This window comes from Orbicella franksi, chromosome 10, assembly GCF_964199315.1.
Source record: "Orbicella franksi chromosome 10, jaOrbFran1.1, whole genome shotgun sequence".
NCBI classification, from domain to species: domain Eukaryota; kingdom Metazoa; phylum Cnidaria; class Anthozoa; order Scleractinia; family Merulinidae; genus Orbicella; species Orbicella franksi.
In genome coordinates this window covers 9489210-9510621 of record NC_138154.1, presented here as the reverse complement: position 1 = coordinate 9510621, position 21412 = coordinate 9489210, and the positions used below count along the sequence as shown (strand labels likewise).

Here is a 21412-nt window from a genome sequence, read left to right as displayed (position 1 = left end):
ATTCAACGCTCTTTCATTGGGATACTTTCCCTTTGCGGTTGATTTCCACGCCTTGGCTGACAAATTATGCTGCAAAGGCCTGGATCGGGGAAGAAGGCGCTTTGTAGATCCCGGAAGTGTACGAGGAGTCAACAAGAGGGCTTTCGCTTTCATGTTCATCGCCTCAAAACAGAAAGTTAAGGTTGAAAGACCCTAAAATAGGTAAGTGTGGTAATAGCACAAGCAGTGTAGTAGGATTATATCAGTTTGGATACGGCGTATGACATTTGCAGACTGCAGATTGATGCCCACATTTAGGCCTATTAGAATATCACAGGTTAGCCTGAATATCACTCAGGTTGGCCGAAATAGCGCTCAGGTTAGCCTGTTTACAGTTATCATTAGTTCTCGGTTATGGAAATGGGAGTACGATATTAGTAAAGAAACCTACACCGATTTGGATATCACACCTAAGTAGCAGAACTAGCTGCGATACTTCTTTGTTGTCTAGTCCGTTTATTTGTATCGTTATTTCCTCTGTTCTGGGTATTGATTTGTAAAGAATATGTTAAGTTTTAACTTAAGGAAGAAGCAAAACCGTCTTAAGTGATGTATAATTTATTTCGCTTTCGAAAAAGCCAAAACAACCAAGATAGTCAAAGGATATATGAATAGTAATCTGTGACATAAAAAGCAAACCCTTATAAACACTTTGTTATTTCGGCTGAAGCTTCGTCACGCCACTTAAATTTGCGAAATCTGCGACAGTAAATACGCTGTGACTGGATTATTTCAATGACGAGGGGAGAGTTGAGGTGTATACTTATGATTTAACTCTCGGTACAACAGTAGTCGACATGAGTGCCTTCGGGGCATTTCAGCCTAGTGGCTGTTCCCTGTATGTGAGACTGACAGCTCATTCACGCTGTAGTGACCGCTTATTCTATACAACATTCGTAATTAAATTGGTGTGATCAGTTTATTACATTATTATTACCTTTAGAAGCGAGGGATATGTTAAGTTCTCTCTACAAAGTAGATTACTAAAAGAGTACATAAAAATGTACGTAATCAATTTCACGAAAGTTTTCTATTACGGCTTTCTAGGAAAACCGGATGTTTACAAAAGTCACGCTGTGTAGAATTTGAATTTTCAGTTATTTTGTTCGTTTAAATTCGTCTCGCCCTAGCCAGTCTTGCCCATTATTCTTGTTTACTTTGTCCTTGGGAAGTACTCTCAGTGACGTGACACAGGTGATCCAGTGCAATCCTCAGGGACAAAACCCCTGACAAACCAGGGAGATGTGCAAAGTTATGGTGTATTCAATAAACTTTTCAGCTTGCGATCGGACAATATTAAATGACGGGGGCAACGACTGGCAGCCATGAATAATATTAGCACGATAACCCGAAATGACGTGACTAGCTTGTGTAGCTTTTGTCTGGCCAGCTCGCTGCTAACATAAAATGAATAGAGGTAGATCTCTGGGACTCCTCCCGGCGTATTAAGAATACCCCAATCGCAATAATTTTTAACTAATTTCTTTCCATAATACCTCTAAAATTCCCTCCCTCTCCTGAGCATAAATATTCAGGGCACGGGCTTTCAAGCTTATAGCACTTATCGAAATCTATCTCGGACTTCAAGCACCCTATTCTGGACGTTTAGTACGGCCAGCCGCTTTTATCTCACTTTTTCGGTGTACAAAGGAAAGCGTACCTCACGGTAGCGTCATTATGTATTTATTTAAACTTTCAATTAGATCTGTAAAAGCTGTTTCTGTATCTAATAATAATAATAGTAATAATAATAATAGTAATAATAATAATAATAATAGAAGTAAATAAAAGAAATAAACTATTAAAACCTATTTCAATAGTGTTTACATAATGGCTCCCTCCTGGGTTTCAACGTCAATATCAATGTTCTTAAAGTCACAAAAGGCTTTCCGTCTAGCTCTTGAACCTCTATAATAATAATAATAATAATTATAATAATGATAATGATGATGATAATAATAATAATAATAATAATAATAATAGTAATAATAAAGATAATAATAACAATCTTTATACAGGTGGTTCACTTCACTAATTAACAATAACCACCGAAGTGGAGGTAAATATCCATCACTTTCACCGACACTGAGGTGAATAATTGTTTCAGTATATACCACACAAGCTAAATAATTAGCGGACCAAAACGTTATTTTATGTGTGACAAGCGGTCAGAAATTTTAAAATCTCTCGCGCCGGCTGCTCGGAGGTGAATAGTACTTGCTAATCACCTTCCAGTTAACCGATCAGAGCGCGCGAAAAGCACTATTCACTTGTGTGGTATACACTAAAAAGTGATATTCTGTGAGGCTCTGTGAAATCTTTTGACGGCCGTAATAGCAGTGCTATATTTTGCTCTTCAGAAATGGGCGTCGAGCAGTCCATCCCTCTCCACCAAAGACGGATGCAAGCAAGTCCAGTAAATGCTTTATTTGAGCGTGCTGTTCTTGATGCACTCCGTGAAATAGCCGAGGAGTCCAGCGTCCCATCTGAACAGATTGAGCATGCGTGGGACCCGGAGGATTGCTCGCCTAGGTTTAGAGTTTTGAGTGACAGGTTGACAGCCAGAAGACTTCCTTCACCTCTTACCACAGACGGCATAAGAGGTACTAACATGTAACCTTGGCAATATACAGAATGGATCCCATTGAAATGGATATAGGTCGCGGCGTTCCTAGCCACTATTTACGTTCAATATTTTCTGTTGGTTTCATTAGTTTTTCAGACAGTGGCATAGCTTAGACCCACCATCTCAGTAGTCAGTTGAGACCAGACTTTTAAAACATTTTTTAAAGCTTTGTAGTAAAACATAGTTCACATATAAATGCCCGTGTTGATCAAACACCGCCCTGCTTCGGCTCCAGAAAGCGCAACTCTGTCAAGCTTCTCATCAACACCTTTTTAACGCAGTAAAGTCGAAATAAATACCCAGGATTTGGAAACAATCTGACGGTACCAAAGATTTATAGGTACTTAGAAGGCTCAGCGAGTGAGTTTTAAATAATAAGTGTAATATGTAGAAGGACCTAATTCATCTTGTTCGCTAACGTTTGCAAAACGAAACCGGAGGAGGCATAGGTTGGATTCAGGTTGGAAGTTACAGCGTAAGACGTAAAGTAAACGAGGGATGGGAGAGAGAGAAAAGAGGAAAACGAAGACATTGTTCACGAGCTTAATGAAAGCAAGTAGAATATGAGGTTCCAGCTATTTACATTTTCAAACGTCATTGGCATGCGATTAAAATTTGAGAATGTTGCAGTAAACATACAGCATGTAGTCCATATACTTTCGTGACAGTTTGGTCTTAAATTATGCAAAAAAGTTGTAAATTATTTTGTAATCTGAACAGGAAAGAAAGGATACAGACAAGGTCGACATGTGTGGGAGATAACCTGGGAACGAGACGAGCGCGGTTCCCACGCAGTCATTGGAATCTCCCTTCCCCAGGCCCCGCTACAGTGCCTCGGTTACATTCCACTGATAGGATCTAATTCAGAGTCGTGGGGCTGGAATCTAAGCAAGAAGGTGTCCTTTCATTCTGGGGAAGAGTCTCCCTACCCAGCAAATAATCCTGGATTCTTCGTGCCAGATACCGTGTATTGTATATTGGATATGGACAATGGTACTCTCAGGTAAGTGACTAATCGGTTAAGAAATCTTGAAGCTTAATGAGCCTGCAGTAATCTCATTTAGTTTCACTAGTTATGTCGTAATTTTGAAAACTCCGTCTCTTCGCTTGTAAGCTGCCTTTCAAAACTACTCTTTTCATTCAGGTGGCTCGAAATTAAATGCTACCCTATGCTTGGAGACTATCTTTGAAGATTCTTATCTTCACTCAAACTATCTTTTTTAATTCTTGACTCGTTACTATTTACTCTTTCCTCTTTGCTCGTAAACATCTTCAATTTTAAAGATTCGCCCTTTCAGATGTATACTATAATTTTACGATTCTTCTTTTCTTTTCTTTCTAACAGTTTCTTCTAATTTTCTCAAGAACCTCTCCCTTCGATGTCAACCTTAAATCCATTGTCGTGTTCTTTCTTTTTTGACGTAGCCTAACTACTTCTCGTTTAAGCAGCGTGTAGCAATGTTTGTTTATCAATTTCAGCGGGCTAAACCTTAGTTATCATTGTTGCTCGTTGTTTAATTGGCATTACTTGTTTGTTTGCATAGCTTTGCCACAGAAGATACGTACCTCGGTGTGGCGTTTCGTAATTTACCCCGTTATCCTCTGAAGCCTTTGTGCCCATGCGCCAGTGCAGTGTATGGAAACTGTGACATTAAAATGAAGTACATGGGACGAGGAGGTGAGAGTAATAAGACGTCTAAACAATTTATAACTAACATATTTTTTTTCATCTTTTTTTTCTTTCTTCCAGGAAGAGCCTTATCGGTAACAAATGTGATCTCTTCACCCTTAACATTGTAAAGCGATTGAAATGATTTTTCTCCTGAAGGTGTCACTGTTCACCATTTTATCAAGTGGGAGAGCGGAATTTGTTGAATTTAGCACTTGAATGTAAAAACGAGACGACTGGATCAAAGTAACGCGCAATTTTGAGGGAGAAAAGGATGCGCCTTCAGAAATCTGCCTGGAGCGCTTAAACGAATGACTCTAATCGCCCTCTCTTCGGGTCTTTTGGCTGGGTTTTCATCCTTTCTGTTTCTATTTTGCTTTTCTCATCGTGCTGTACGTTCACTAACAATTGCATCATTTCTATTGTTCTGCGAAGACAACTTTCTTGCCAAGTTACAGGCAGCGAAAGAAAAAGTTTTACAGCCGCCTCAATCCCCTCCGGTCAAGTCCCCACCACAATCAGCTGGAGTCCGATCGCCGCCCCAGTCTCCGACTCCCAAATCTCCTACCCAGGTCCCAACTGCCTCTAGCGGCCCAGTTAAGTCTTCGGAATCTTACAAGTTTCATCACAGTTGTGGGGACAACATTGCAGTGATGCTGGCCGGGAAGAAAGCAAAGAGAATCGAGTAAGGAAATATTGAAAATATGGCAGACCCACATGAAAGTGTCAAAATATATATCTAGGAGTCATTGTTCCGCTAAACCTGATGCACCACCGAATCCTTAGAGTCTTAATAAACATAAATACAAGTGTTACAACCACATAAGAATTATTCATATTTAGAGTTAACTTACAAGTACAAGTATTGCTGCTATTTATGCTACACGTTTGGCCTAATCCATGTCATTCACTGGCAGCGCTCTACAGCATTTCAATCATGGGGTGGTTTTAACAAGCCAGCCTCTGCAAGTTGATGAGCTATTTGAAGTTCGTTTGGATAGCAAAGTACCAAAGTGGTATGGCAGTCTAGATATTGGAGCCACGACTGTTTCTCCAGAAAATGTGGAGCTCCCTTCGACAATAACCTCCATGGTACAAGGAACAACATTTGTGCTCAGTAGCGATAAAATCGTTCACAATGGGAAAGAGATGACAACAATATCAAAAGACCTAGACAGTTTGTCGGTATGTTACACTCGGAAGAAAATATTTTTGACCCAGAATTGTGCCAAGATAATATTTGACAATAACGTGGTCAAAGTGCTTTGCTCTTTATTCTTATTAGAGGACAACTTGTTGCAAGATCTCTCGGGAAGAATCTGTGACTCTCTTTTCTACAAATTAAATGAACCAGATTTTGAATTAAAAATAATTTTATTATCTAAATCTGATGAGAAGGGTAAATAGCTTCCAACGGGAGCTGTTCAGAAAGTGTTTTGAAATCCAAAACCTCGGACATTTTAAAATGTATGACGTCATTGCAGAATGATGTGACGTCATGATTGACACGTGACTATCAATTCAGTGCCCAATTTCGGATGCTTTACACACCATATAAGTTTGATTGCTATTATATAAAAACGTGTTCAATCAATTGCAATCAAAACTTCATGATATATAAAAATGGGTTTGACACTGGCTTAAAAAACGTTGAAATGAACGCTTTGTTACAACACTAAAACTACTTTTTGATTCGGTCTTGACAACGACAAGGGCCTAAGTTCTTAGCTTCGGTCGAAATGAATCCTTCCTGCAAGTTTTATGATTTTGATTGCTATAGATTGAACACCTAACGACCCAAAAATAGGCTTAAGAAAAACTCGTCCGCCAATTTCCCTTTGCATTACTGGGTAGATTGTTCTTTTATATTCGTTTCTTTTATTTGTATCCTTTTAACACTACCGTTTCTTTCTTTTAACAGGTTGGCGACCGAGTAGGAGTAATGCGGATGTCAGACAATTCTCTGCATTTTTTCATAAATGGCGTAGATGTTGGCAAAAAGATAAAAACTATCCCGTCTGTACTTTATGGCGTCGTGGATGTATTTGGCCAGGCTGAAGAAGTAACTATAACTGGTATGAGTTTTGATTATTTTAGTCCCAGTGAAGTATACGATTCTTTAAAGATTGTCGATCACATCATGGACAAAAAATAAAATAAATAAATAAATAAGTATTGAAGAGCTGGGGTTCTAAGCAAGTTTTTGTTCATTTTGTAAAAACATCTCTCAAAAAGTACATTTTACAACCGCAAACAGTGATCTCTAGTCATATCAAACTCTGCTAAGCCTTGTCATGCTCGAAAATACCGTCGCCTTACTCCGAGGCTTTTTCTCTCTATCTTCCGGTTTTCCTCCCTCCTGAAACACCAACATTTCCAAATTCCATTTTGAACTGGATGCAGGACCCCATGAAATCTAGCAAGGGCGGTGAGGCTTTCTCTCTGGATATTGTAAATCATTTATAAATATATTTTTCTATATAAATAATCGCTAACGTAAAAAGATCATTAGTGCTAACCTTCGGAACTGTTACTCGACATGTCTTTTAGGTGGCACAGCGGAAACTCAGAGCAGTAATCAGGACGAGGTCGACTCTGTGTCAGTTATGGTGCGCATGAACAACACCATAAACATCCTGAAGGATGGCACCTTCAGCGACGTGCTGTCCATAACTGGAAAAGTCGCCAAAGATATTCTAGAGCCTTACTCTGAGACAGATGACAGAAAGCTTCGACAGAAGTACGGTGACCACTTATCTGAGATCGGTGCTCCACATCACCTGACCATGCTTCTTCGTCGTCTGATGGATGTCGGAATGGAGACTCGAGATGGCTGGGTGGGGATGTACGTGGTTCGCAGTGTGTTCTGGAACTATGCGGATGCAAGTTTAAAAATGGCCAGGGGTTTGGGACGAAGTGGGTCGCTGAAGATTATGTTGAACGATCTGGACACGTGTGGCACAAGCAGTTCCAAAAACGAAGTAATGTCCAAATCACATTCAACTCTTGAAGTAGTTTTGATAAGAGTGTTTTTGGGTATCCATACTATTCTACTACCTACCTGGTCATTTAAACATTAATTTAAAGATTTATTTTGTTTGATTTCATCACATGTAGTTGATAGCACACAATCATTTGTTTTTAATAGAGAAAGAAATTCCTGGTGTCTTCTGCTATCAACATACTTCACAACTGCTCCAAAGCTTCAGAGAACCGTCAGATTTTCTGTGACCTTAGAGCAAAGGAGAGGATTGCTCCATTTCTCAAGGCCGATGACTTGGAAATTGTTGTGCCGGCTTTATTGACACTTGCCTACATCACTTCAGATGAGGAGAAAAAGTTGTTGGAAGCTGAGAGCAGGGTATGTATTTTAATTAAGTCATCAAAACAAATTAAAAAGGGGGTCCTACGAACGGAAAGTTTTCTCAGGAATTGGCTTCTTTTAGAATGTGGAGTTTTTGTTGTGTAGATTTGCCTGGCGAAGTTTGTAACACGCTTAATGATCAGATCAGAACTGGGGATTTTGGAGATGTCAACATAAAGGTGAAATGTTTTGGTCAAAACTCGAAGTGGTCAAAGCGTAGTGTGTCTCTTGTTGCAAAGCGAAAAGGTAAACAGTGATGTTTTTGGTGTCAGGTTAGAATTTGCTGATTCTTTGTTCCTTGTTCCTTGTTATTCTAATACAGTCACAGTTATGTTAGGTACTCCTAATGTGTTTGTAGTACCAACGCAAAAGAATGGTAGTGCACACCCAGGAAAACCGTTTGCTGAAAAAGTTGTTGTAATAATTCACATTTACAAAGCATGATTTCCCATTTTGTTGTGGTTTAGGTAATAAGTTACCTTATTGGCATGTTGCGTAATGCACTGAGTCAGTCGGACCTACGAGGCAGATCAGAGGGTACCACATGGTCGTGTCATGAAATCGCAGACGGCTTGAGTAACTTGGTAGTCAACGAGAAGAACATGGAGGCTATGTTGGATAGAGATGTACTTCCACTGCTCATATCACTCATCGGCAAAGGCGATGCAACCGAAAAAGAATGCGCTGCCAACACACTGTGGGTTATTGCAAAGACCTCTAAGGGAAAGGCAAAGATCAAGGAAACTGCGAACGCAATGGAAGAGCTGACTCGTTTAAGCAAAAGTGGTAACCAGGCAATTCAAGAGGCAGCGAAACGAGTTCTCCTCGAACTTAAAGAAACCAGAACTACCCGAGGTACAGATCCGTTTTACTCATGTTGGCGTGCTCGAGTAAATAGATTTGCTATGAATAAATTGCTATTTTTACAATAACCTATTTGGGTGACTAGTTATCCTCAAATTTCACTTTTTCAGACAGTTTCTGTGTCTAAACAGGTCATCATTTAGCTCTTATTAACCGAGCAGGAGGTCTGTATGGAAGAATCTCGACCGAGGTTGTGAGTACAAACCGAACGCAGTGAGCTCTGTACACGCGACCGAGGTCAAGATTCTCCCATACAGACCGACTAAGCTCGGTTAATAAGGTGTTTATTATATGGCAAACAAGAACAATTTAAATCGTTTAATGTAACTGGTTTGTACTAACTGGCATTTTGCTTGCGAACGACGATGAGCATGCAGAATTTAATTCTGCCAAAGTTTGCTCGTCCTCTTTACTTTTTTTTTTCTGGTCAGGCTTTTTGTTGGATTAAAGTAGTCAATGATTTTGCATTTTAGTTTGCAATTTTTTCACTGCAAAATATTACCGGTCTAGATGGGAAAATCTAGACCGCTTTCAATATCGATTTCAACCAATCAAATTCGTGAATTTGGTAGTTCCCAGTCCTTGTGAGATAGAGCCATATAATTAAAGGGCATACGAGTACTTTGAGTGACCTAATAAACTCGTGGGAGTTGATTATAACCATACAATAGCCTCATCCTGGCAGTGTAACTTCTTGACTCCTTTGCAAACTTTCTTGTCTTGACCTGTTAAAAAGAATCCATAATATTTTTCTTTCTGATCACGCAGGTACAGCAAACGTAGAACGGAGAACGAGTTGTGAGTATCAGGAGAAATGTCGCAAGTTCAAGTCATCACTTAAGTTGGCAGGTATGTAATGACTTTAACACTTGAAAAGGCTAACATGCCTTGAACAGATGTTATTTCTACTTATATATACTACTCTTATGCATGTAAGAAACGTTATGTTAATTTTCTATGTCAAATGTATTATGTCTCACTAAAAACTGAATGTATAATTCTGTCCAGCTGTGTTGCATCCACCTCGCGTTGAGTTATCTTTGTTTTTTGTTTTGCTCCTTTTTTGTTTGTTTGTTTGTTTGTTTATTTTTATTTTTTTATTTTTTTTCAGAAATTTTCTTTGACCCAAAATATGACAGATGTTTCTGCACGGAGTGCCACGCAGCCCGAGGGGACAAACTTTACTACACTCGAGGAAAACCTGCAAAGGACTACGGGATTCCAATAGGATGGTGTCGGTTTGGGCTCAAGTTAGTTGAACGTGTAATGAGTAGTTACCAGTAAGACATAGTAAGTCAGAGTTTTGGCCAAGTGCAAAATGTAGCGCAACACACGGTACTGTTTGTTTGTTTGTTTGTTGGTTTGTTTGTTTGATTGTTTTTTGTTTTGTTTTTTCGTAGTCTTTCTGGACATTATTGTGTTGTTTCTCATCCGACCGGGATTCTTTTCCATCATAAATAGGAAAATTCATGTCTAGAAAATTTAACATAGGCTTGCCAATTTCTAGAAACTCTAAAGGAGTTGTCATTTTTTTTTTTTTTTTTTTTTGGTTGTACGACTGGCAATCGGCTGTGTCGTTTATTTAGTGGTGTGAGACATGTATGTATTAAATGAAGTGAAAGAAGCCGGACGTGGGCAAAGAAAACAAAAGTACGTGGACTGATAAGTAATGTGTAGTCCTTATTCCGGGATTTGTTTCTTCTCATTTTCCCGCTCATTTGTGCTTGATGAGACACAACACTCAGTAGCATGTGTATAATGGGACTTTGCAAAAGTTCACGTTTTGTGTGTTCTATATATCTTTGTAGGGTTCATCATCGAGCTACCGCTTTGGACGTGTTTAACAAATGGCATGTGGCATTCCATGGCACAAGAGTGGACAGTGTGAACGCGATCTTGGAATGCGGTGATCTTCTTATCCCAGGTATTTCGTTTAACATTTAAATTCTAATTAAGCAGCTAAATCATGTAGAGGATATATGCCATGCCCATAGCATCATAATGATGCTGTATAGGTTGCATAAGTCACGATAATTCTTAGATTAGATTGCACACTAATGTATGGCTGGCGGTGTACGATAGTTCATCCAATCAGATTGCACCATTTGCATTAGTATACTAGTAGAATTCTACTAAATAAATACCGCGCTATTTTTCTTCATTACATTCAGCTTTAGAAATAAAAGTTTGATTTCACAATATCAATTTGAAATACTAGTTAAATAACATTTAATTCTGAAAAATGCTGTTTTATAAGAGACGTTTGCAATTTATCATCATACAACGCCATGTGTAAGAAAATAAATTAAAGAGTTGATTTTGATTTCAAAATTGTTTAATTTTACGTGCAGGTGATGTCGCGCTCGGAGGAAAAAAGTTAAGCGAGGAAGATGGACATTATAATGATAGCAGAAAGCCAAAAGGATTTGACACAAAACAGATCTTTGTATCACCGAGTGTCCGATACTCTGGACACAACTGCTATGCAAAACCCAAAAGGTAATCTGAACGTTTTCCCGCTCAGTTTCCATCATCTGTTTGTATTCGAGTACCCTCCAAGGGCTGGGTATGACCGGCACTAAGTGTCCTTCTTGGCTGTCATTGTATCTAAATTAACCAAACCCTTATTGCGGTTGAAAAGGTGGGTTAACCTAAACAGCAACAAGTTGAGTACATTTCGAAGTATCACCTGACCTTCAGGAGCTGATAGCCCTATTAATGGTCCCAAATTCACGAGAATTCATTTCACTTACCCTGGATTTGAATCTCGTCCTCTCGTTACATATATTGCAATTGTGCGAAATCATGGCTATCTATTAAGTCCAGGCGTAGTCAATCGATAAAAATCGATATCGGAAATCAATCGATATTAATCGATATCCATCGCCGATTGCTATCGATTAATATCTGCAATCGATAACAATCTATAACTCACAGAAACATTTCTTTATCGATTGGCAAAAATCGATAACAATCGATAATTCCTGTCTTCGGGAATATCGATTGTTATCACTTTTAACAAAATCGACAGTAACCAAGCAGACTATTCAAAGACGGCTTTGTTATTGTGTAAAATAATACCTGGATTAACACGTTCACCTTCAGCATGCTACTGTACTAGATTATATTTTCCTTGACCTCTTCTTACGTTTGTTTCCTAATGCAAATAATTGAAATCTCTAGAAAACTGACTCTGTCAGTTTATTTTGCTTCATCTTAATGCCGACGTTGCAGTAATGAGACTGGAGGGTTTTACGCTGCTACTCTGGGCTGAGCTTCTTCCGGTGTCGTAAACTAGCAAAGAAAGATTTTGTCAGAAATATTTTGGGCTTTTTAAAGCAGTAGTTTCCGTTGTTGTTATTTTGTCAATGATTGGAAAAGATATGCAGGCTATGATAAATTGACTCAATAAACCATTTAGACCAATTTTGTCACTGTAACTTGTAAAAGGACAAAAATAAGTTCGATAACTGATTATCGATACCAATCGATGAGTCAATTGCTGTCGATTTTACTATCGGCAATTGATAACAATCGATAACACACCTTTTTTCCTCATCGATTTTTATATAATGCTATCGGCAATCGATATCAAGCTTCGATTGATATCTATTGTTATCGATTAACATCGATCATCGGTTTATCGATTGACTACGCTTGGATTAAGTGGGCTTCAAGGGGTAAAATTAAATTGGGAATTGGGAATTGAGTCTCCAGGACTGGTGGTCATAAACAAGAAAATAGGAATGCGATTGGAATTTGGGCGAAAACTAGGCTGATAAATGGGAGTTGGGTAAAATTTGGGCTGGGAAATGGTATTTACACCCCCCTTTTCAGATAGGTAAAGTCTGCGTACGAGCCAAGTGGCCCTTCTGGCCGGTGCTTATCCCGGTTTCAGTAGCATGAAGCGACGAGCTAGGAGGGAGTATGTTTATTTCCCCTGGACGGGATGCTAGGTTCCTCCTCTTTCCCCCCCCCCCCCCCCCCCCCCCGCAGCATTGCGTTCGTCGGTACCCATCTTTATTATATGGAGAAGAGTGTTTTACTGGGAACTAAACCACTCGTAGATTCCATACGCCACTTCATCCGGGACCCGAGTGGCGTATTTTCCGTATGTCACCTTTGTGAGTGTCGTATCGTTCAATGACGTCACGATTCCCGCCTTTTGCTTTTGTTGAATTGGTTTCTCCATATAATAAAAAGAACATTACACGTTGGCTCGAAGATATGAATTTTATGTTCTCGTGGCAAGAACAATATCTCACGAGTTCGCTTCGCTCACTCGTGAGATATTGTTCTTGCCACTCGAACATACAATTCATATCTTCTCGCCACCGTGTAATATCCTCTATATACACCTGGGTGGAGAGAGGTTCTGAGAGTAGTGTTATGCCCAAGAACACAACACAATGTCCCCGGCAAGGGCTAGAACTCGGGCCGCTCGAAACAGAGGCGAGCGCACTAACCAAGAGGCCACGGCGTCCCTTCAGGTCGAGCCTCTATTAATTGTCAACCATTATTTTTAGAAAACTTTCATTACAATCATATTAAAACATCGCACGAAAACCGTCTATTTTCTATATGGCTTGCCTGTATTCACTTGTCATATTATGGCTTTTCTGTGATCTTGTAGTTTTCAAGACCCGTCAACAAACAAGACTTTCAGCTCAAAAGCAGTTCTGCAGCTGTGTATCAACCCAGAGAGTTATCAAGTTGGCCCTCAGACAATCGGCGCTACATCTGAGATCGACCCGAAGTTTAGCAATCAGGAAATTGAATGGTCCACTAAGGAACGTGGATCCATAATTCTTTACGGGCTTCTGGTTAAACTTGATGAAGCCAATTGAACATCTTTATTGAGGGCAGTCCGTCAGGACTGTCAAAACGGCTGCCAAATCATTCCATGTCATTAGGACATGTTGTGTTGTAACATTTAGGATATGTTGAGTTGTAACGTCTCTGAAATTCGTTTAAAACTGCAGCACAAATGAAACACTGTTTATGTATGGACAGTAAAATTTTCGGATCCATGAACCTTTTTCTAAGGTTCGATTTAGACCTATACGTATGCGACTTTCATCATTTTACTCTGTCCGAAGTTACTGTTGCCTTAGCGGTTTAAAACATGTTTCAAAGACTTAGCGCACTTTTAGAGTGGTATATAACAATGCGCAAGCCGGTTGCATGCTTGATTTATGCAGCGGAAGATTTCTTGTCGTATTATCAACCCTTTTTGCATTTAACAAAGTTGCAGCGTATTAATCGACACTAATAATAGCGAATGATCTCGTGTCGCTACCTTCTAAGGTGAAAGCAGATTTTGATTTTACAAAGAAACGTTAGAAAATCAATTTCGTAGGAAAATTCAAAGCTATGCATGTGGTAAGAAAAAAAATGGCTAAGTAAATTCATAGTTCATTGAGAACTATTTCTTCCCGATAAGCCAAGGAGAGTCACCGAACAATATAAGTTCGCGCTACTGAGTGACTAGTTTGCAGTGAAATATCAATGTAGTGGGTAGAAGAAATGCTATCCATATTGTGCTGTTTACATCTGCGTTGTTTAGAAAATTAAACATATAGGGCCTTTCAGCACTTAACACACCAAATAGTGGTCATAATATTAAAATATCCTCGGCAAGAAGTAAATAAATTTTGCCAATGCAAAATGGTTAGTGTTGTCTTGGGAGATTTTTAGATCACAGTCTTTCTAATTATTATCATATTGAAAAAAACATACAATTGGAGTGGTTCCTAGAGAATAAATGATAATCCGAGAATGTTCATTGTGTCGAAATTCAATAATTGGCAAAACTAGTGCACCTTGCCTTCAAGTGCACTTGCCTTCAGTTTGCTCAATTGTTAAATGGGAAGGTGTCCGAGGATTCACCGTTGAACGGGACTGTACCCTGCATGTCTTCTTAAAAGGACCTGATTATCACTAGGAGCTTAAGGGGCAATCAACCTTCGAAAGCCGATGAATAGGGCACTTTTGCTGCTGACCGAGTCAAAAGCGTTGATCACGAAACTTCTCTTGTAACTGGCGCAGAGCGAAGAACATATGTATCGCTGCCCCACTAGATTTTGAAATGCACTGTGATTCTGGATAGATGCATCATGCCTGTCCCAAGTGCAGAGAGCACAATGAAAAAGGCTTTACTGACAATGCTAAAAATTCGACGATAAAACACAGTAGAGATGAAGGACAAAATGGAGCAGTTATCACTTTTCCCTGCGATGGACTAGCATCCCATCCAGGGGGGAGGAGAAATACTCCTAGTCGCTTCATGCTACAGAAACTGGGATAAGCTCCGGCCTGATGGGCCACTTGGCTCGCATGCAGACTTTACCTATCCCTTTATGGCTACAGGGTCCTCTCCCACTGCTTCAACTCAATAAATGTTCAGTAACACATTACTAGCCGAGAAACGTTTTTAGAAAACTTTCCCTCTAATTCCCAGATTTTCTCTCATCAGCGAGGGAAATTGGGAACTCTGTAATGTTGCGGGACAATGTTTCACATTGATCGACGGTTTGCTGGAAGCAGTTTGCGATGACTTCCTAAGTTCCGCGTGAATTTAGCGCAAACTATACGGTGTTCAGTTCTCCTCTTATGAAATGAAATAATATCGTTGGTTTTTCATCAGAAATTGCGCAAAAATTAGCGACGAGTTGAGACACAACTTGCTGAGCAAGTTTAGAAACGAGATTCCCAGTTTGGCCACTCTTTCTGTCACATTTCTTTCAATCTGTTGATAAGCAGTCGACCGCATGGCTTTTTTTCGTCTCCCTCCCGGACACAAAGATAACCTGCAATAACCTGCAAGAGCGCATTTTTCCGCATTGGTAGTATAGCTAAAATTAGGCGATACCTATCCCAGAATACTACTGAGACTATTTGAGAACAATCTTAGAAAGAGTCCAGAGGCCCGCCACTCGCTGGATACTAAGAACTAGAATCGGCGAGATATCCTACAAACAACGATTGCTGACTCTTCGCTTGTTACCACTAACATATGACAGGGAACTGAGAGATCTTTTATTTCTCTATAAGTGCATTTCTGGATATACTGACCTAAAAATTGAACGATATGTTACTTTTACCACAGATGGCCGGTCCCGCTCTAAGAACCCCAACCTCGTACTAAAACCTGCTTACTGTAAAACCGCAACTTTTCAAGCTTCTTTTTTCAATAGAATTGTAAAATCCTGGAACACTATCTGTAATCTCGCCCCTCAACACAAATTTTCTAGCCCAAGTTTATTCAAATATTTTTTGCGCGCCACTTATTTTACTTTACTGGACACTACCTATGATATTGACATGCCCTGCTCCTGGTTCCTCTTCCGTAACTGCCCTTGCCACCGCTCTTAATTTTCTGTGACTAATATTATCCGCATCTTGTTTTTAACTATTGTAATTAATTGATTTAACTATAATTTTTAACTATAAGTAATTATTAGATTCTATTGTAATTTTTATCAAATTTAAGATTTTCTGTCACCATTCTTACTAGCTTTTAGGGTTGCGCCTCGCATGGGTAACTTTATTTTCCCGTTCGCGCAATTCCTATTGGTCCTTTTTCTTCTTTTAATTATATTGTAATTTTGTGACCAATAAAGTTGATAGAATAGAATATTCATGCTTACATAACATCGCGTTTGAACTATTGTAACGCACTAGTGTATGGTCTCCCAAAGTATCTGATTGATAGACTTCAGCTTGTACAGAACTCAGCAGCTCGCCTTGTTACCTTGACTAGAAGGCAGGAACACATCACACCAATACTAAGGAGCTTACATTGGTTGCCAGTTCATTTTAGGATTATTTTCAAAATATTGTTGTTAACTTACAAAGCTCTGAATGGACTGGCCCCTGATTACATTAGAGACCTACTGCGATTTAACATTTCTGGTCGCACACTAAGATTCTCAAACAACAGGTTGCTTGATGAGCCTAGAGTAAATCTTAAAACGTATGGTGAAAGGGCTTTTTCCGTGGCGGCACCAAGGCTCTGGAATAAACTACCCTTCCAGATCAGACTTTCATCATCAGAGGCAGTATTTATAGCTAATCTTACGACTTATCTTTTTAAGCGTGCATTTGATTTGTAGTTTTTACTTTTTATTTGTAGCCTAATTGTATTATATAGCGTATTTAATTCTTAGGATTTTAGGTTTTTAAAGGATCAGGATTTTAATTTTAAAGTATTGTAAAGCGCTGTGAACACATGATTAGTGGAAAATGGCGCTATATAAATGTATATTTATATATTTATTTATTTATTTATTTCATTATTTCTTTTTACGCGGGAGAATGGAAATCGGAACTTTGGAAAACCGCCTGAGCAAATGTAAATTAAGACTTGAAGACCTTGAAGGTTGCTTGGAATACTTCAAAGTTACTGTCAATCAATTGTGGAACAATGCGCCGGAAAGTTGCTGAGTTCCAGTCAGAGAAACACCTGCTTACATTTAATCCGTTGACAATAAGAATGCCCCTGCATCACATCATTGGTACCAGTAACAACGAACTAATATAACATTGGCGAAATCCCACGGATCTAAGCTATCAGCCATTTTCTCTTCAGCACCATTCTTTAGAATGATAAGAATGATCGTTTTATGGCACATCCCCGCAGACTGTACTTTGTTAAGTTGACAAGCAAGAACAATTTGCGTAAGACTCAAATTTAAGGCTACGGTAGACCTTCAGGGGTGTCTTTCGGGGGATCATTCGAGCTCGCGTTTTTTTAAGAAAAACTGAAAACAACAGAAAAGTATTAGATGCCGTAAAGTTAATAAAATGTAGAATCAGATGAAATAAGATTTGAACCAACAGTTAACGCATACAAGCCTTCAAACGCAAAACCGACAATGTTTGCTAAAGTGAATTACCTCCCTTCCTGTTCGCACGTACGACCAAACAAATTGCCCGTGTCTGTCAGCAGATGACAGATGACTGATCTGTGAGAGGCTGTTTCGATATTGCTATTGGTTACTGATAAAATCTATATTGAACTAGACGAATATTATATCAAACTTTCAAAGATCAAGCGAGGACGTATTATGTAAATTGGCTGATGCAACTAAATGTCCTCTCTGTGAAGCAGGTGAAGAACAGAAGTAAAATTAATTTCCAGCGTAAAATTTACAAGCCGTGTTGCAAGGTAAGAGAAGTGTTTTACGAAATAGGAAAGTTTAGTATCTTTGTATAAGAAAGGACTCGGATCAGAAGTTTCGCTAACACCAGTTCCACGCATTCGTTTCGTCTCTTGGATTATTTGCTGGTCGTGCTGTCGTAAATTGTAGACGTAAAACTAAAATACGGCAAGATATAGTACCGCAACTGACGAGGAAATATTGGACGAATTGTGATACTTATCTAGAACGTTACCGCTGCTGTTTTAAGGCACAGAGTCTGGTCCTTTAATTCAAGTACTGCTTCTGAGTGAACGCTAGTCAAAAACGTCTGTAAAAGTTTTCCAAGTTAACTTCACTTTATTCTAGTGTATATTAGAGCCATTCAAGATCGTATGTCTCAAGTCTATTCAGGGAAGCTAAGGAACGTTAAATGTAACAGAATCATACCACGCAAACGGGTTTTTTGGTTGAAAGAGTTTTCCTGTGCAATAGGAATAACATTAATCAGCGTCCTTCATAAAAGTATTAAATTAGTAAGTCAGTATTAAAGCAAAAGTGTCCGTTTTGTATGAGGAGAAATAAGAGCACTGAGGTTACCTTCTTTTAATCGGAATCACGTGCGCGCTCAACCATTGTTCCACATATCGACGAGGCGGCCTTACTTTTAATCCCAATCAAACGCGCACTCATTTTTTCCATGTACTGGTAAAATGTGTTCTTCCCGATCAGCAATACATTGAGGTATTAGTCATCAGTACCATTTGAATATGAAGGGATGCTGTCAAATCAGCTGCACAAAATTTCGTCCATCTGTTCATGACTGTGCGTGCATAAATTGTCACACAACACTGCTTTTTAATGAGCGTGTTTATCCTTACAGCAGGTCTCTTTTTGGGTCCAAGAAAATATGTTCATGTTATATGGAATCCTTGTCCACAATAACCATTCCTTCTTGGACCTGAAGTGGAGCACAAACTTATCCAAAACTGATTTTGCAGCACAACTTATAAAAGCGTCATGTTTGAGCCTTCGAAACTACTAATAATTATTATTGTTATTCTCATTGACTTTACTGGACACAAATAAATACCAGAACGCCATTGTAGAGAGAACGTTGAATTTATTTCGAAGAAATGACTACTCCAGATTCTCCTAACTGATCTGCAGTCTATATCACTGAATTTCTTGTGATATTGATAATCAATGTCATCACTATCATCGCCTTCGCAAGAATCCGCCATCTACGCAAGCGCGATACGTACTTCGTAATAAACCTGACTTTGGCTGATCTACTGGTGAGACCACTGTTCCTGTACCACAAAGACGAAGAAAGCAACAGTTTCACATTACCACCACTTATTCTTTGGGCTATTAAAATCAATCTTCCCAGGTCAATCTTTCCATGATATCCTTGGAGCGGCTACATGCAACACTTTATCCCTTCAGGCACTGCTTGATCACGAAATGGGTTTACTTTAAAATCATCGTCGGTAGCCGGCTTATAATTTTCTCTGTCGCCTTTGTCATAACTATATTATCGCAAGACAAATTTCCGTACGCATGGACATCATTTAACGTTCTTACCCTAATCGTCATCACACTCTCTTATATCATTATTATCGTAAATGTTCAAAGAAGTCCTCATTCACAACATCATGGTTCAATTCACAAGGAAAAGAAACTGTCAGTAACATTATTCATAGTTACTGGAGTTTCCGTTCTCAGCATTTTACCCTGGGCTATTTTATTTCTACATGTAAGAAGGTAAAACAAAATAGCTTAAAAGAGAATTTCTTTGTTATTTTGGATGAAACTTTTTTTACAATTAGATGAGGCTTTAGTTGTGCTCCATTGTCCTCTCAGTTTACAAGCCATCATGCATTAGATATAATTGTAGTACAAATCTCCTGCAAAATTCCAAATTAACACAACATTTTATTATTACTGGGTTTCTAACTTTGCAAAATGCACTTTTTAGATCTAAGTAAAACAATGAAGTTCGTTTAGAATCATAGTATTCTCCAATCTTTATAATGTTATGGTAATAAAAGTGATTCATGAAAATTCAAGACCCCTTTAATGGAGTACCCAAAGTTAATTTGAATTTATTAAATTGTCATGTTAAAGTCCGCAAAACTACTGAATAAAATTGTTACTATCTAATTCCTAGCTGTACTGGAATAATTTCAAGAAGAAGAATAAATTCTGCTCACAGGAATGACTACTAGTACAGAAGATTCTCCTGTAAGAAATAACAATAGGCCGTTTTACAGTTCTCTGTTCAGTGACCTGGCCCTTGGATGGCAGCGAGGCTTGTTTCGATACAGACCTCACTGCTTTTGTCATGTAAATGCATCTAGTTAGCATCAGAACAACTTGTTTTACACAACAAAAGCAGTGAGGTCTGTATCAAAACGAGGTCACCTCGAGCCTCGCTGCCATCCAAAGGTCAGGTCACTGAGCAGACAAATGTAAAATGGTCTATTGACTGCTTTCCAGTGCAAGCGACTGAGGTTCTTCCGATATTGATTATCAATGGCATCACTATCACCGCCTTTGCAAGAATCCGCCATCTACCTAAGCGCAGTACGTACCTCATAATAAACCTGACTGTGGCCGATCTACTGGTTGGTGCCGTGACAGGACCTTTGTACTTTGTACTTTTTCCATGAGCACACACACACAAGAAAAAACAAAACAAAAAACGGCCAGGATTCCGACATTAGCTGCGCTATAAAGTTCACCTTGTCAGTAGCTTCCCAAGTGATTCTGTCCTTCATATTCTTATAGAGCGGCTACATGCAACACTTTTTTCCCCTCGGACATTGCTTAATTAGTAAATTCGTTTACTTCAAAATCATCATAGCTAACTGGATGTCTATAACTGTCCTTCTGAGCTCTCTCATGGCTGGCTTATATTTGAATGAATCAGATGCAGAATTTTTACGCCTAGGAATCATTTGGTGCTCTCACCATTCTTGTTCTCATAATCTCTTATCTCATTATTTCTGTAAATGTTCAAAGAAGTCCTCATGTACAACATTATGGTTCAATTCAGAAAGAAAGAAAACTATCAGTAACATTGCAAGTGAATATATGAAAGATCATATCATGTCTTCATATCAGTAACATTATCATTAGTCACCGGAATTTCCGTTCTAACCATTCTGCCCCGGGTTATTTACGAATCCATCCCAGAGGATATAAAGGACAAATGACACAGTGTGTTAAGGTTTGATATTCATGATACTCTAGCTGTGATATATTTTGCCAGTTCCATAGTGAATCCTCTTGTATACGCCATACGAATGCAGGAATTTGGAAAAGCATTAAGAAACCTTGCATAAAGACAGGGTTAAGCAGAGAAACGATCACAGAGAGCCGAACAGAAAAGAGTTTTTCGTTCACAACCTGAAACTGAGTTGTAAACTTCAACTGGAAAAGACGGGGACGGAACAAACCTTCTTTCCAGGCGATCTGAGATCAAGAAACCAAAAAATGAAGCCAAAGAAATGTCATGATTATGTTTTTGTACGTGTGTCCTGGATGGAAAACGTCTACCACTTTATAAAGTTCTGTGTACATCTAGTCAGATGTCAGTCACATTTAGCTAGATGTTAGTCACAATTATAATTAGTCAGTTTTCGTTAAAGGTCCCGTAATACGGGTAACATTTTTCTTCAACTTGTCTTGCAACATTGTTCCAT

General features: G+C 38.9%; 1 protein-coding gene and 1 pseudogene across 1 annotated transcript; both read left to right on the top strand.

Annotated features, from left to right (window-relative positions):
• Nucleotides 1-116: 116 nt before the first annotated feature.
• LOC145500958 (neuralized-like protein 4) lies at nucleotides 117-14212 on the top strand. Its single transcript, XM_081480525.1, has 15 exons — nucleotides 117-201; nucleotides 2400-2642; nucleotides 3386-3668; nucleotides 4210-4343; nucleotides 4770-5019; nucleotides 5252-5519; nucleotides 6256-6409; nucleotides 6885-7315; nucleotides 7483-7695; nucleotides 8166-8553; nucleotides 9331-9411; nucleotides 9674-9812; nucleotides 10371-10486; nucleotides 10914-11061; nucleotides 13196-14212. The coding sequence occupies exons 2-15, from the start codon at nucleotides 2402-2404 to the stop codon at nucleotides 13407-13409; spliced, it is 3060 nt and encodes a 1019-aa protein (XP_081336651.1). The 5' UTR covers nucleotides 117-201; nucleotides 2400-2401; the 3' UTR covers nucleotides 13410-14212.
• A 3463-nt stretch (nucleotides 14213-17675) lies between these two features.
• On the top strand, nucleotides 17676-19574 carry LOC145501109 (uncharacterized; annotated as a pseudogene).
• Nucleotides 19575-21412: the final 1838 nt, after the last annotated feature.

Bases quoted from the DNA above. Each gene is read 5' to 3' on its own strand.
- LOC145500958 (XM_081480525.1), top strand. From the start codon at position 2,402: ATGGGCGTCGAGCAGTCCATCCCTCTCCACCAAAGACGGATGCAAGCA. The intron at 3,669-4,209 runs GTAAGTGACTAA...TTGTTTGCATAG, and splicing joins ATGGACAATGGTACTCTCAG to CTTTGCCACAGAAGATACGT. The intron at 9,412-9,673 runs GTATGTAATGAC...ATTTTTTTTCAG, and splicing joins GTCATCACTTAAGTTGGCAG to AAATTTTCTTTGACCCAAAA.